Source organism: Aphis gossypii, chromosome 3 (genome assembly GCF_020184175.1).
Source record: "Aphis gossypii isolate Hap1 chromosome 3, ASM2018417v2, whole genome shotgun sequence".
Taxonomy (NCBI): domain Eukaryota; kingdom Metazoa; phylum Arthropoda; class Insecta; order Hemiptera; family Aphididae; genus Aphis; species Aphis gossypii.
The window spans coordinates 36,098,769-36,115,335 of NC_065532.1; the positions used below are offsets into that span (position 1 = coordinate 36,098,769).

At 22.8% G+C, this 16,567-nt stretch overlaps 1 protein-coding gene across 2 annotated transcripts in view; it reads left to right on the forward strand.

Annotated features, from left to right (window-relative positions):
• The window catches only part of LOC114119418 (collagen alpha-1(V) chain-like), a 72,205-nt gene that overhangs the window by 42,980 nt on the left and 12,658 nt on the right, over positions 1-16,567 (forward strand). For both annotated transcript variants that reach the window (XM_027980966.2, XM_050203379.1), the window contains exons 34-50: positions 647-709; positions 1,748-1,811; positions 2,330-2,374; positions 2,452-2,504; positions 3,983-4,039; positions 4,102-4,180; positions 4,268-4,348; positions 4,649-4,720; positions 4,978-5,066; positions 5,150-5,222; positions 5,820-5,916; positions 6,895-6,994; positions 7,194-7,266; positions 12,215-12,303; positions 14,193-14,256; positions 14,532-14,576; positions 16,415-16,521. In XM_027980966.2, coding sequence (XP_027836767.2) covers positions 647-709; positions 1,748-1,811; positions 2,330-2,374; positions 2,452-2,504; positions 3,983-4,039; positions 4,102-4,180; positions 4,268-4,348; positions 4,649-4,720; positions 4,978-5,066; positions 5,150-5,222; positions 5,820-5,916; positions 6,895-6,994; positions 7,194-7,266; positions 12,215-12,303; positions 14,193-14,256; positions 14,532-14,576; positions 16,415-16,521 — 1,251 coding nt within the window. The remainder of the gene's footprint in view (positions 1-646; positions 710-1,747; positions 1,812-2,329; positions 2,375-2,451; positions 2,505-3,982; positions 4,040-4,101; positions 4,181-4,267; positions 4,349-4,648; positions 4,721-4,977; positions 5,067-5,149; positions 5,223-5,819; positions 5,917-6,894; positions 6,995-7,193; positions 7,267-12,214; positions 12,304-14,192; positions 14,257-14,531; positions 14,577-16,414; positions 16,522-16,567) is intronic.

A 16,567-nucleotide genomic window follows, 5' to 3' on the forward strand; every position in this document is an offset into this window, starting at 1 on the left:
TAAAAATATTAAATAATACCTACGATACCTATAATACCTCGTATATTTAAAACTTAAAGACAAAGCTAGGTTTTTTTTTAAATAAAAATTATAATTCAAATTTTAAAGTTTGGAATACACTATTCACTATTCTTATTTTAAATATTAACTTAACCTGAATATTAATATTAAAATTCAAATATGTAAATAATGATAAAATAAAAATGACTATAGCACTAAGTATGTATGACCCAAAACAATTAGGAAGATTTTTTTTTTTATTACTATATTAAGCATAAAACCATATATTTGTATATGAAAATAACTAGCCTTGCTTTAAAATTAATTTGTTTGACCAATTACATATTTTGTACTAAAAATGTCTATTTTGCAAGTAACTTGTTTTTTATAATAAATTAAAATTTGTCTAATACAAATAGCTTACGGATATCTGTATAAATATGCATTGTCATTAAAAATTAGTGCACCACCTCTAAAATATACTTATAATATATAAGCAATATACATATCTAATTTACTTCTCACCCAAAATATAAATTTTAGGAAATTTATCAATTGTTTTTGTCAATAATATCATGTCTAACAGTTTTAAATAATATTTACCAGATTTTTTTTTTATCTTATATATTTTAAATGTCTTATTTAGGGTGCAGAAGGACGCAAAGGACCGACAGGTACACCAGGTGCAGTGGGTCTGAAAGGAGATAAGGTACAGTTTTATCTAAACATCTAAGTTATTACTCTTAAATACATGAAAAAGTTTAATTTTGTAAAAAAACAAAAATAAATTATCAAAAAACAGTCAATTATTTCCTTTATACTTTTACATTTATAATCCATCTATATTTAATGAATGTCAAAAATAATAATTTTAAACTAGTTTAGTGCGTTAGTCTGTAGTTTAATATTGTTTTAATTTACAATTAATAATTGTTAAAAAAAAAAATGTAGATATATTAATTTTGTCTTAACGTTTAAGCAATGCAATTTTATTTTTTATTATTTATTTTTATTAATTGCGAATAAATTCAGCGTTGGCAACTGAGACATTAGAACTACATATTACTTACTTACTTATTTAAAGAAAATATATTTTTAGAAAATATTAACTTATAGTATTAAGTAAAAGTAATAAGAAATTAAATACTATAGGTAATCTATGCCAAGTATAATGACATATTTACAATAAGATAAATATGTTGTACGATATAATAATAATGATAACGATAAAATAATGATATCAATAAAAGTAATAGATACCTAATAATTTATTGATATAAGTCAATCATGTTAATGAATTTATTTAAAGATATTCCTTTTATTCCTTCGTTCTAGACCTTAAATATCTGCAATAGTATTATTTATATTAGGTTCCTTTCTATATTTTTCAAATTGTTTACATTTGTCAAGCACATATTTAATTTTTAAGCTAGGTTACTTATACTTGTATGGCCAATTTATTTTAAATAATATTTCAAATTTGTAAAATAAAATAAATAATCCAATTAAACATCAATAATATTATATCTTCTTTATACCACAAAAAATAAATACTAATTTTACAACATTGAATATGGTTTTTATACATACTATCACAACATGCCAGATGGTATTCATTATACTTGGTTCCAAATATTATGTGCTATATTCTTTAATTTTATTGACTATTAGTATATTTGTTAAAAAAAAAAATGAATTAATATTGTTATAATATTAAGTATTCTATATTCATATTTGTTTAATTTAGGGTGAAATCGGACTTGCTGGTCCAATGGGAAACGATGGAATGGTGGGAGCAAGAGGCGTTCCAGGTTAGTACTTTTAATTTTAAGACAGTGTATTATAACCAATGTCTTATACATAAAGATAATTGTTATTATAAGATAATAATAAAAATATTTATCTTTGGTGTTTCTTTATTAGATATTATGTATTTTTGTATTGATTTTAAGAATTCAAGATTTCGATATTTTACTTTTTATTGTTATTTATTTTTATACTAACAAAAAATACGGAAATTATGACAATATATCATAGTATATTATTAATTATTATATGATAAGTGTGTATTATATAAGAATTTCGAAATCAACAATTTTCTAGTATTATTAATTTATTTCATTAATCCTTAATGTTTTATTTAATTACTAGTATTTTTTATAAACGCAATATAAATGCATGTAACTATTATTGTTACTATTATTTAAGCTTTTAAATACTCAATCAAATAAAAAAAAAAAAAAAATTAAAAACAACACTTTCAACAATATCTTCATTGCTTTGGTTCAAATCTTATGTAATATTACAATATTTTTGTTGTGTTTTATAGGACCACCAGGGCCCGTTGGACCACCAGGAGAAGATGGAGATAAAGGTGATATTGGGTCTAATGTTTAATTATATTATCAGCTTTGTCAATTGTTATCAGGACCATCCATTATTCCATAATAGGTGAAATTGGCGTTCCCGGAGAAAAGGGATTCAAGGGTTCAAAAGGAGAAATGGTAAGTAGTACATTTTTAAGTTATGGATGAAAATATTTTACTTTTTATTCATAATTTTAATCTAACTTAATAAATGAACAGCATTGCCGCACAAGTGGTTAAGAGTAGGTATTAAAAAAGAGTACAGTGTGTATGTCATACATATTATTGAACACAATACTGAGGACACTGGACCCATTATAATATATTAAATAAAATTATTTATTTCTTTTTATATTTTTAATCATTAAAATAACTCAATACATTAATAAATCTGTTAGTATTGAACCTTAACATTCCCAAATGGTTAAATCAATAATTCCAAAGAGGGAAGTAACAGAGCCAAGTATAAATGTAATTTTAAATGATATTTTTTATTCTTTGTAAACAATTCATTAATATATAAATAAAAAATTTAAATTGTTAACATACTATTATAACAATGTTATAAAAAAAAGTATGTAAACTTTGTTAAATAAATATCACTTACAAATTGAAGTAGGAACTACCTACTCGACTATACAATGTTTAAAAACAAAACTTAAATTAAAAAAAATATACATAATAATTACTGCTAAACTAGATAATATTACATATTTAAAATTTTAAGACTAATAAGGTGGCATTTTTACGTTCAACCTAAAAGCGAAATCTAAAGCTTATTTTCTTACACAATTGTTGTGTACAACCAATACAATAAGTAAATAAAATGTGAAATAAATATTAATTATGTTTATATAAAGATTTTTAAGAAAGAACACAGAATATTATGAAATGTAATTGACGCAAATAATGAAAAATTAGATTAGTACGGTACGACCATAATGTACCATGTATGGTAGTTGTAATTAATTATTTTTAAACAACATACAAATAATTAATATTAACTAAGACATTTAACCATTCATATGAACTATATATAAGTAACTTCCTTATGTTATTTTTATATATTTTTACTATTCAAATATAATTATCATCAACAACGCTCTTCCGTAGTGAGTTAAGTGTATGTAGTATGTTCCCTAAATAATGTTCACCATCGACTTCTGATATGTTATTAAGTCTGCTTATAACATTACATTTTCGATCAGCATTCAACATGATTCTATTATACATAATTTAAAGAAGAATTTTCAACATCTACTTCTAAAAAAATGTTTAATAATCAATCCTATGCATTTGTCACATGATACATACGATAATTACTATAATAACCGATAATTACTGAAGTATTAAAATATTATTAAAATCTTTTAATTTAGAGTTAATGTTCACTATGAAGCTTTTGTTATCTTCCTACAACTTTTCTAATAAAAAAAAATAAATATAGTTATTATTTCATAATTATCTTTATTATATTTATTATGATCTTGCATTTTTAATTCATGTATCCATTATTCGTAAAAATATTCATAATTAAATATGTTGATTATTTCTTAGATTGCCACGTACAATTAGTTCAGACAAATACTAAATTAATTAATAATATATATATTTAGGGTCCGGTCGGAGCATTAGGAAATCCAGGATTAAGAGGAGAACCAGGACCAGTTGGGGTATGTATAAATAGTATTTTCAAAATAAAATATTTATATTTAAAAATTATACGATTCTATAGGTGCCAGGAGAAAAAGGCCCAATTGGTGAAATCGGTAGACAAGGAGCTAAAGGAGAAGAAGGACCTGCTGGAATTACAGGTGAAAACTTGACAAATTATTCTGTGCTTCGATGTAGTATAACTATCCTAGTACTGTATGTATTTATTTTTTTAATTGTGTATTTAGGACCACCTGGACCACCGGGAACACAAGGTATCCCAGGACCGATTGGACCAAAAGGCGAACCCGGAGACGTTGGTGCCAAAGGTAATTGTATATACTATATAGTAAGTTTTAAATTTGATTTCATTATCTACAATAATTCCGACTACCAAACCAATCAGTAATGATAAACAAAATCAATACAAATCAGTCAATCAATATTCTCTGTACATGACAGTCTGTAAAATGGGTCTATCATATCACTTTGATCTTTACTATAATGTATAGCATATTAAATTAGTGTAATCTAATTTCAGTGATATCGTTCGATATTACTACTTATGTAAATACTCTGAAGTGTTTTGATTTCATTAATTAATGTTAATTAAAAGGCAATTGATATAGGTCCCACCGGACAACCTGGAGCACCTGGTGAAATCGGCCCCAGAGGATTTAAAGGTGTTGATGGACAGTATGGTGAGTAAAAATTAATTGATAATTATCATAACTATTACATTTTTATTTTATAAGAATAAAATTATTCTCGAAAACATTTAATACTATTTAATAATATTCCTTTGCACCTTTACCAAATAATAAAATATAATACATGGATTTGGGTATTTTAAGTCATAAAAACGTGTTATTAAAACATGTCTTCTTTTATTATTATTTTTAATATAATTTTACAGTAATTTATTTAATGCACTGATGTGTGTCTTGTTGGTATATAGGCCCACCGGGCGCAGACGGGCCGACAGGATCTAAAGGTGAACCAGGTGTAATTGGACCACCTGGTCCTCAGGGTCTTGATGGAAAACATGTAAGTTTATTTTTAGCATTAATTTTAAATTCCTACATTACGTCAAATCTCGAACAATAAAACATAAATTCGATTTTACATAGGGCGAGCGCGGTCCAATGGGCGCAAAAGGAGATGACGGAAAAATCGGAACGCAAGGACCAACAGGACCAAGAGGTTAGTGGTTTTTTTCTTTAGTTTTAGCTGTTATTATAATTTATAATATAATTTTATAGATAATATGCTACTAGTTTTTGAACTTTTATGTTGTATGTGATATAATCATTTAAGATTTAGATTAATTTTTATTATATTATTATTTTTAGATAATCTATATTAACAACTTTCTTATTTAAAATCTTAAAATAAAAAAAGTACAATTTTAATAGGTCTAGGTAGTGTTTTATACAGATTTAAATTACTTTTGATCTTATTTCTAATAACTAATAAGCAACATAATACTACCTAATACTGTATTATAGCTTAGGACTATTCTGTTAAATTTCAACAAGGTTTTGTGATGAACTTAATAATAGCTGTATTATTTAAACTCTCCTGATAGTTATACTTAATAATCCAATCTTTATTTTTATCAACTTCTTTGATACCAAATTGAAACAAACATCATATTTGTATTTATTTTTTACGTAGATTAAATTCAAATTCGATTTATATATTCCCTTATCTTGAATTTTTTTTAGATATGGAAACATTTTGATAAAGTTAATGAGACTATATTTTTATAAGTTAAATTTAAATAAATATTATTATTAGGCAACATTGGGCCAGAAGGACCAAAAGGTAATGCAGGTGTTCCTGGATTTCCGGGGATTCAAGGTGAACCTGGCATTCAAGGTCCAAAAGGCGATAGGTAAGATATATATATAAATGATTATGTGACTGTAAATAATTCTACCATTTTAGATTATGAGTGGAATAAAAAATAGTATCGCAATGATGATGTATGTTTATAAAAAAAATTAAAAAATATAAATATTGAATTTTTCATTAAGCTTTGAAGCGGAAAATGTACTTCAAACTTTCAAATTGTTAATGGTTTCTAATATAAAATTTGACCTATGTATTTTTCTGGTGAGAGAGAGGGGTAACAAATACAATAAAATAAATACATATTAATTTTAAAAAACTAAAAACCACGGGAAAATGGAAATGTATATACATTATACAACACCATCTTTCAACAACAAAATCTGTTTAATTTTCTTGTTATCATTATTTTGAAAAAAATAACCATAAAGACTTAAATTTTTCATAAAATATTTAAATTACTATTTTAAAAACATAAGCAAACTCTTAAAATAATTTAGTTCTTTCATTACGATCTATAGACATTTGAAAATTTTCATTTTCAATTTTTTTTTTTAACTTAAAGTTATTCTTTTGCCAATTTAAAAATATCAAAAGAGCAAAGTACTTAAAGTTTTGTTTTATTAGCTTCTACATTTTTTAAATAAAAACATGATTTTAATGATGATTTTTTAATAATTTTAATTAAAATTAGTTATCTGAACCAAAAAAAAAAAAAAAATGTTCTTTTAGAATTTTATTTAGTTGATTATAATTCAAATCAAAAATATATAAATCCTAAGAATTTGAAACATTGAAATATATATATTATTATTTCTTATGCTCAATGAAATTTTCAAATTATGTAGAATAATTTTCAGTCGCCATTATATACATCAGTATAAATTTATTTGTGATCAGAAAAATAACATATCTAACTGAATTAAGAAATTTATTTGTATTATAAATTAAAAACGAATAATATTTTTGAAATACTAACTTATTTTAAATACGTGTTATAATTAATAAACAATCTACTTAGGGGTCGAGATGGTGATGATGGAAAAATAGGTGCTCCAGGACCTCCAGGTGAAATTGGCCCAACTGGTAATCCAGGTATCGTGGGTCCTCCAGGACGAACTGTAAGCTACGTTAACTTAACTTAATACAAATCATAAAATACATTTCTTAAGTAATAAGTACTTTATAAAAACCATTTAAACACTTTAACACCTACCTCAGTATGATAAATTATTATTATATTTATTATGTTAACATTTATGCTAAAATTATAGATTTATTGTTTTAAATGTAATATTTATGTGAATGATGTAATTTTAGGGAAACGAAGGTCCATCTGGACCTCAAGGAAGTTCAGGATTACCTGGAGAAAAAGGCGATCAAGGTTTAATAGGTAAGCACAAATCAATATAATTAAATAAATATAATTCAGTTAACTATTCAAATAGATATAAAATAAATATTTACTAAATACGAGTAAGTACATAAACACATAAAGTTTTTTTTCATAATGAATACAATTACAGTTTTAAAACTATTTGTATAAATACGCGTAATGAGATTATTTCAAAATACTCTTCAAGTTTGATTTTTTTATCAATACTTTAAATTGTAAAAGATAAAAGACCTTCTAAAAAAAGTTTTTTTTTATTTTATTACTAGACTGGTAATACGACGAATGTCATTTTGTACTTGAATTCCGACAGACTAACTTCCTCCATCGTGAAAAGTTATCGTTTTTTTTTTTTTGCATTTAAAATAAACTTAAAGAAAAAAATACGATCGTATTGTTTTAAACCTCTACATTTAAACAATAGCAATAAATTATAAATCGATAAAGGCAACAGAAGTTATTATCGTTAAATTACTCGAAATGTAAGCTACCGTTCTCGAACGGCTTCTTTTATATAATATGAAGAATATTGTTTACAATATTTATTTTTACTTATTTAAATATGAACACTATGGTGTTACAAAGTTAGTATTTTGTCGGCTTAACCCAAGTTCAACGTAAGAATTATTCTATCATAAAAATAAACAAAAATATATTAATAATACAAAAACGAATTATTATAGTTTTATATAATTTATATCACGTAAATGCAAGCCAGTAAACGTATAAGTATTTTTAATTTTAAAATAATGGATAAATCACTACTCGTGGAAAACAATTCAAAATAAATCTTCGTTTAGCATAAATGGGAATTTTTTTTTTAAATTTATCAATAATAATTTTTATAAAACTAAATTAGTATAATATTGTATCGATGGATAAATTGAAATAATTTACTTTATATTACGATATTAAGTACCTAAACTTTATAAATAAAAATTTAATATATTTAAGTAGTAAATGTTTATTAACCATTTTTTTCAATGTGTGACTTATTTTATTAGTAAAAAGGTTGGCTGAAAAGTTAAGTGATATATACTGATGTAATATCGGTAGTAAGCAGGGTGCCACGTCTTCACTTTAATCACTTGATACATTTCCTGAAACTTTGCAATCAATTTGACACTTTATCATTGACTTTCTGTTTAAGTAGTTTAACTTACATAGATAATCTTTAACACTTCCTAACCAATTATTTACTTTAGCAAGTAAACAGTAATCAAATCGAACATTTGGCCGACAAGATGACATAAACATTACTGGGTTATTTATATTTACCTTAATATTTACTTACCTACTAATAAAATGTCATGTTATTAGTTAATATTTTTGCTTGAAAATATTTAAATACTTAATAATTTAAAATATTTACCTATAAGGGTGATTAAAAAATAATAATAAAAAAACGAAAGATTGATATCTAGCTAAAAGTTTTAAATGGGCAAAATTAATATTATGTTTAAACTTTAAGAAAAATCAACGATGAATCATTGTAAAATTTTTAAAGTAAGTAACTACTAATAGATAAATTTCCTACTAGTAAAATTCTTGAAATTAACTTTTTTGATTATCATATAATATGATTAGGTATTTACTTCTATTCGTACATACATTTATTATATAATATTTTATTATTATCAATTATTAAAATCATTAAAATCAAATCAGTTTTAATTTATAAGATAAAAATGATATAATTGAATATTTTAAATACCCTATAGCTCTAAAAAAAATATATATTCAAAAAAAAAACTAAGTAAGGAACACAGATAATGTTCTTACCTTTAATTTTAGATCAATTCACGCTAACATTCAAACTCACGAAATAAAACTAAAACTGTTACACATATTTTTTTCAATTGTAATATAATATAAGGTAGATTATTTTTTTCTGGCCCTGAAGCACAATATAATAAAACACCAGGTCAGTGTAGCATAGTGACCCAGTCCGCCCCAGTGGTCCCGAATTGTAAATCACAGTTGCTAACAATGAGTTGAAGTATAATACCCATGTAGATAATATATCCACAAGAGAGCATGTATCCTATGTTGATGATCTACGAAAGTTCAATACTTTTATTAGTAGATAGACGTCATTACCCCAACGACAATGAAACATTTACTTGATATTTAAATCCTTTTACCATATTATAAAGAACTGGTAAGTTTAGTACACAAATAGTTATAGGTTTTAGAATATTGCCTTCATGATTAAGACTAACTTATTGTATTAACAATGTAGTCTATATAACTAACTAGACATTTTATTTCAATTCTATTTTATCATTATTATAAAGAATTAAAATTCATAATTTTTTTTTAAATTTTTTATAAGATACGACAAAGAAAATTAAATTAAATTTTTAGTAAATATTTATGCTTACCTTAATTTTTTAAATAAGTTACATACTCTTTGAAAATTATATTTTACGTTTTAAATTTTTACGTCCAAAATTTTTAAACATGTATATACGTAACTACAATTAAAGATAATTTTCAATATTTTATAGGACCAACTACCTATTTAAACTGTTATTAAAAAATTAAAGTACTTACTAAATATGTTTTAAATACTATACTGATTTAGTTGTAAAATTAATCTATGTATAACGTATACAACTCGATATACATATTGAACATGTTTCAATGTAAATATTTATAATGGAAAGGTAAAATAAATAATTACGAACAATATATACTTGAATGTCTCATTATACTACACGTGTTACATATTATAAAATTACTATGCTACCTAAATTAAAAAATTATATTATCAATATTTTGGTTGCTACCCGATTTTAAGTTACATAGGTAATTAATTATGAATTGGATTTGAAAACCATGATAAACAATTATGATTTCATAGTAGCGTGTAAAAAATAAAGTGTATTTTAAGTTGTATATTTCATATATAGTAGATTGATTGTTGGTCAATTAGCGTTGTCTGCTGTATGTTTATTAAGTTTTATAAATAGTATTCCCTATAAACAAAATTAACTAAATGTTATTATAATATAATCGTTGCAAAATTTTTAAACTTACAGTAATTTCAATACAAATAAATCTACCATTTTGGGTATTAATTTAGCATTCAAAGAAAAATAAAAATATTTAACTACAATAAAATGTTGAATTTTTATTAATGGTTCCTTTATTGTGTATGATGTAATATACTATTTGTAAATAAATATTAATAGAATCTTTCACAGTGGTCACTGCTACTGAGATGCTGAGAGTATATTAATTTTTTTTTTGTGTATGTAATGATAATAATATTATCATTACCTAAACAACTAAATAAAAACAGGTACATAATATTGTGGGCTTATTTATATTTATAAATCCAATAAAACAACATAATATTTTATAATTAGACCAGACACCAAGTAGGCTTAGATTTGACAAGTTTCTAGACTGATTCTCTGGGTAGCATAGAATTAGCTCGAAGCGCGTTGGTAATGGATAATTAATATTAATCATGACCCCTGTGTTAAGTCGTATAAATTGATATCAGTTATTAACACTTCCCATTTTAGTACATAAAATTACATCAAAAATTATATCGCGTACTAAAATTTTAAAATGGTTAATCAAAACTAGTATATTCTTAATCAAATCAAAACAAAATAATATTATGAAAATATATACATATTTTTTGATAGTATCTGATCTTCCATAAAATATAAAAATCTAAACGGTTATGTGAATCTAGAAATAAATATTACATATATATTTAACATTTTTATCATGTATAAAAACGTTAGTATTCTAAATATAATTTTTTTACAAAATTTCTTATTATATTAACTATTATGAACCATAGCATAAATACTGAGTATTTTCATATTTAATGAAAAAACGTTTAAACGTTAAACAAAAATACCTATAATTAAGTTTTTTATTTTAGTTTTAATGTGTAAAAAAAAACCATTTCTAAATTATATTTTATTAAAAATGTTGGTGGATGTGTTTCTTATGTTATATGTAATGGTTACTAAACGTGAGTAACTAAAGCTACCTACTACAATACTGGAATATTCAAAATCTTAGATTAATTGTGTGTAAATATTTAATAATAAATACTTATTAACATAATATCGTATAAAGTTATTAATTAATATTTGCATTAATACTAAATTGTAAATATTTACATTGATTAGGTATTATGAATATTTAAACAAATGTTTCGGTCATATTTATTGTTGAGTCTAGTAACTAGACCAATAAACTTACATTAAAAATCTGGCTGTAAATTAAATTTAATTTCAATTTATTTAACAAAACCTTAGATACCTAATATGAATATTAAATAATTTATTAAATTAAAAGTGAATGATAAATATTTTAATTTGAAATAAAAATATTAATTATATCAAATTGCATATTATATATTTCTTATAGTAAAAAAAAATATATGGACAATTAGCTTACCAACAGAAAAATACCATATTAGATTCTTTTGGTACTTTTATTATAATAATTTTATTAATTAACTAATTAATTAAATTTAATTAAATTTAATATTAATTTTATTATTTATTACTATAATTTAAAAGTTAAATTAAATTAAAAAGTAGAATATTATATTGGATTTATTTTATAAATTGATGAAAATGCTGAGTGTCATTATTTATGTTAAAATATTATTTTAGTTGAAAGATAACATAACAACAAGTAATTTAAAATTTAAAAAAAAAAAATTATTATTAATAAAATCGTTTTTGATGCAATTTTGGTTTTAACTAAAAAAAAAAAATTCTTTGCATTTTAATTGCCGTATACATCCTTATTCATATTATTTAAGTTAAATATAACATTCAAATATGAACACAGTAGAAGTTAGAATACTTACTAAAGTTCATATTATAGTAAAAATTATGTTTTTTATATATCAAATAGTTAATTAGCTTCTAATGAATCAATTTTCATTTTTGTTTTAATTTTCCAGGAGGTACAGGTTTACCTGGACCTATAGGAATATCAGGTACTCCGGGTGCACAGGGACCTCAAGGACCAATAGGTTCACCTGGTTTAGCAGTAAGTATATTAAACTATTATTTTTGATTTATTGAGGTTGAGAATAATATTTCAGATTCAGAAACATCACACTAAATTAATTTTAGATAAACAATTTTATGCAAATATAACATTTTATAATACAGATATCTATAAGAGATACAATTATTTATATATATTTATTTAAAATGCATTCAACGCATTTTAATACCTATTTGAAGGTAAAAGAATTCCTACAACAAATTATTAAAAAAAACATGCGCGGGTAAGCAAGTTGTTTTTTCTTTTGTCAAATATTCCATTTTATTATAACACAAAGACTTTTCTTGATCATAACATGTAATACTGTTTGCATTTCATGTCTATATTATTTTACTCCTTCGTGTTTAAATAATAAAGATAATATTGAAAGATTCGTCAATATATTTAATAATATAATACTACGAATAGAAAACAGAGTGTAAAAGAAGTAAAAATATTATATAAAATATAATAAATTGTAAATAGATTAATAAAATAAGTCAATATAAATTTCTGATATTTTGGATTTTTAATTCATTTTGAAATTTATCATATCAATGACGTTTAATATTTGAATAATTAAACTATTTTTGTGAACATTTTGTTAATACATTTATGTAAACACTAATATATTCCAAATAAAATTGTATTGTAAATAGCATCATAAAATTATTTGAACATAGTTTAGCTCAAAATAAAAAATACCACTATATCATTGGTTTTCACTTAATTAAATAAGTTTACATTTCAGTTCAAATTTTATAAAAAAAAATATTTATTAGAATATTGCTTCTAATTTTAAATTAAAAACATAATTTGGTTTATCTAATATTAATTCAAAATTAATAAGTTATTAATTTATACTTTATAGGTCTAGGGTTTATATGCAATGAAAAATTGTAAAATGTGCATTTGGCTTAAGCTTATTAAAAATATGCAAAAATATGCAATTAATATTATACATACTCCAAAAAATATGAAATATACAATAAAAAAAAATGTAACATGTTTTAAAATTAATAAAATATTATTTTTAAGTATTAACGCTATTTAAATATATTACAATAAACAAGTATACACGGTGTTTTAAATTTTCAAAATTGAATGATTACGTATAAAAATGTTAAGTTATGTAATGTACCATAAAACATGAATTTTTCGCGTTTTATAGTGGAAATATGCAATAATATGCATTTTGTCCAATAAATGCGAAAATATGCAAAATAAGAATACCATAATTTACATCTGCGTGAGTTGATTTGTGGAAATAACTTGCAAAAGTAATAATCAGAAATTTCAAAAAAAAAAACATACTATTGCATATAAATCTTAGCCCTAGTAATTGAACCAACTCATGTATAATAAGCTGTAAAAATATAATCAAATTATTTAAAAGTAACCAAACACTAGATAAATTAGAGACTACAGATTAATATAAAGTTTGGGTCAATAATGATACATATGACTAAAAAATCATAATTTTAAATTTTACAATTATTAGTGTTTTTAACACGGAAGTACATTATAAGTTATAACTTATTAGTAATTGATGCTATATCTTTCTAGATTACAATTAATATCAACGATATTAATTGTATCATTATGATTCCAATATCGGCGATATCTTATATTTTCATATTATCCCACCATACACAACTAAAGTTATGTATAAACTTCATTTATACTTCAGCTCAAAGTTTAAAATTTAGTTTTATCAGATACCTATTAACTGGATACACTATACGATAAAATGATTATGGATTACTTCGGAGCTATACAAAGAACGATAAAAAGGAAATATTAATATGTAGAAGCAATATTAATTAATAAATCGTTTAAATGTGTTCTTTAAAATAACTAAGATTATATTATTATTTATTTAAACACAGGGTGAAGTTGGTTTACCAGGAAGACCAGGAAAAGACGGAGAACCAGGAAAAATTGGTGAAATTGGTAAACAATTCTTCTTTTGAATAAAAAAAAAGCCAATTAGTTGTTCATAATTTATAGAACTAGAATTAAAATAATACTAAAAAATAATTTATTAATTATGTTTAATATTATATATAATATTAATATACATTTTTATGTTTATGATTATAAATTTAAACTAATCAATAATTAAAAAAAAATTAATAAATCGATGATTTATTTACAAATTCATAAAAATATTTATATAAAATAATATAAAGTGTAGGTATGACTATTATTTATTATATTGTCAACAGGGCCTCCCGGTGAAAAAGGAGAAAGAGGAAAACGAGGACCAAAAGGTATTATAAAATTTATAATATAATATTATTATTTATTACATACCTACTTTTAATATGACTATTGTTAATAATAGATATATTAAATTACCCGTTTAATTAATAAAATAAAAATTGTATTTAATAAATACAATTAACACAATAAAACAATTAATACAATTTTGTTTTTATAATGTATATATTATATACATTATACACCATTATTATATACATAGGTAACGGTTATTATAATGCAACACAATTTACACACTTAAAGAAGCTAACGTTTAAGTAAAGGGTTTTTATTTTTTTTAAAAATCAATGAATACACTCTGAACAACAAAAAGTTAAAATTTTACAATAAAATTAGGTACTTTTAATAGAGAATTACAGTACAAATTTAAAATCAAATTTGATCATTTTCTAACTCTGGAAGGTTAATATTAAAGTAGTAATACTATACTAGTAGTAATTTAGATACGCTAGAATTAATAATTTATTTTACAAATTATATTTGATTTCTTTTTAATTTTATTATTTTCTTACAAAGTAAAATTAAAATTACTTTTTAGGAGTAAAACTTCTAAAAATTGAAAATATTTAGAAACAAATTATTAGCCTTGTAATTAATATATTTTTTTTTTTAGCAATCGTTATACAATGTACTTTAAAAGTTTTTCATTGTTTGAGAAAATACATAAGTAATTGAAATATGTTGACTTTTCATAAACGAAGATTTCTCCGTGTATTTGAATAGTTAAAAAATAATTAATTAAAAAAAACGTTAATAAATTAATTTGTCTGGATTTTACATCGTGTGAAAAAATATTATTTTATTGAACACATTTCACATTTGATTTCTGTTTTTTTTTTTTGCACATTTCATATAAATCAAAAAAATATTTTTACAGCGTAATTTATTATGCATATTATTTATCTGGTATATATATTTGATAACATCCAAACACAGTATTGTGTACATACATTTCCTAAGTCCTAGACATACTAACCTACTCTAAACTATTTATATAAAAAAACATACTATTTTGTCATACCACGATAATATATATAATGATATATATCATGTAGGTAGGAATAATAATATGGATCAGTAACAATTTTGAAAATACCTACAACTATTGTAACACTATTTTAATGTCAATATTAAACATAATTTTATCCGATATCTACATGGAATTTAATTTAATGGGAAATAGTATAATAATGTAATCCTGTTTCTGTATATTGTAATATTATACGGGGAAAATTCTTTCAATTAATTTCATTAACAAATCAAATTATTATTTTAAAAATTATAATATAATTCACTTACTATACAGTATGAATACGAGTAAAAGGTATAACACAATAATCCAAACCACTTTAATCTGTTTAAAATAAAATAAATAAATATTGATTTAATTTTTATTAAATTATTTATTTTTACTAATATTTTTATTTCGTTTTTCTAATAACTGAATAATAGTATGTTATAGTTGAACTAAAATTAAGATATATTATAGTAAATAAACCAATACAGTACTTAATAAGTAGGTATTTATTATATTTTAACCAATACAAAAGCATTGTTTTTGATTTCAAATAAAAATTTAAAATTAAGCCAGAAGTACCTATGATGGTTATCAGTATGCATTGTATTTATTTTCTTATATCTATTGGTAATAAAACAATCATTATGTTTAAATGGTTTTTTTTTTTTGTGTTTAACTTATATTTATGTATTATAATATACACAACCTTCAAAAAATGACAATACACACTACCTTGGGGCAACAATTACTGTGGTTGTTGCTATAGTGACATAAAAACAAAATGTCATATTTACATAACTATTATTGTAGGTCATCCTGGAGAAATAGGTCCAATGGGTATCAAAGGTCACGAAGGCGAGAAAGGTGACAAGTGTGAACGAGGAGATCGAGGATCTGAAGGACAAAAAGGAGAAATGGTAATATAAACTACTATAATATTATTCCATTCAATAAAATTTTCTA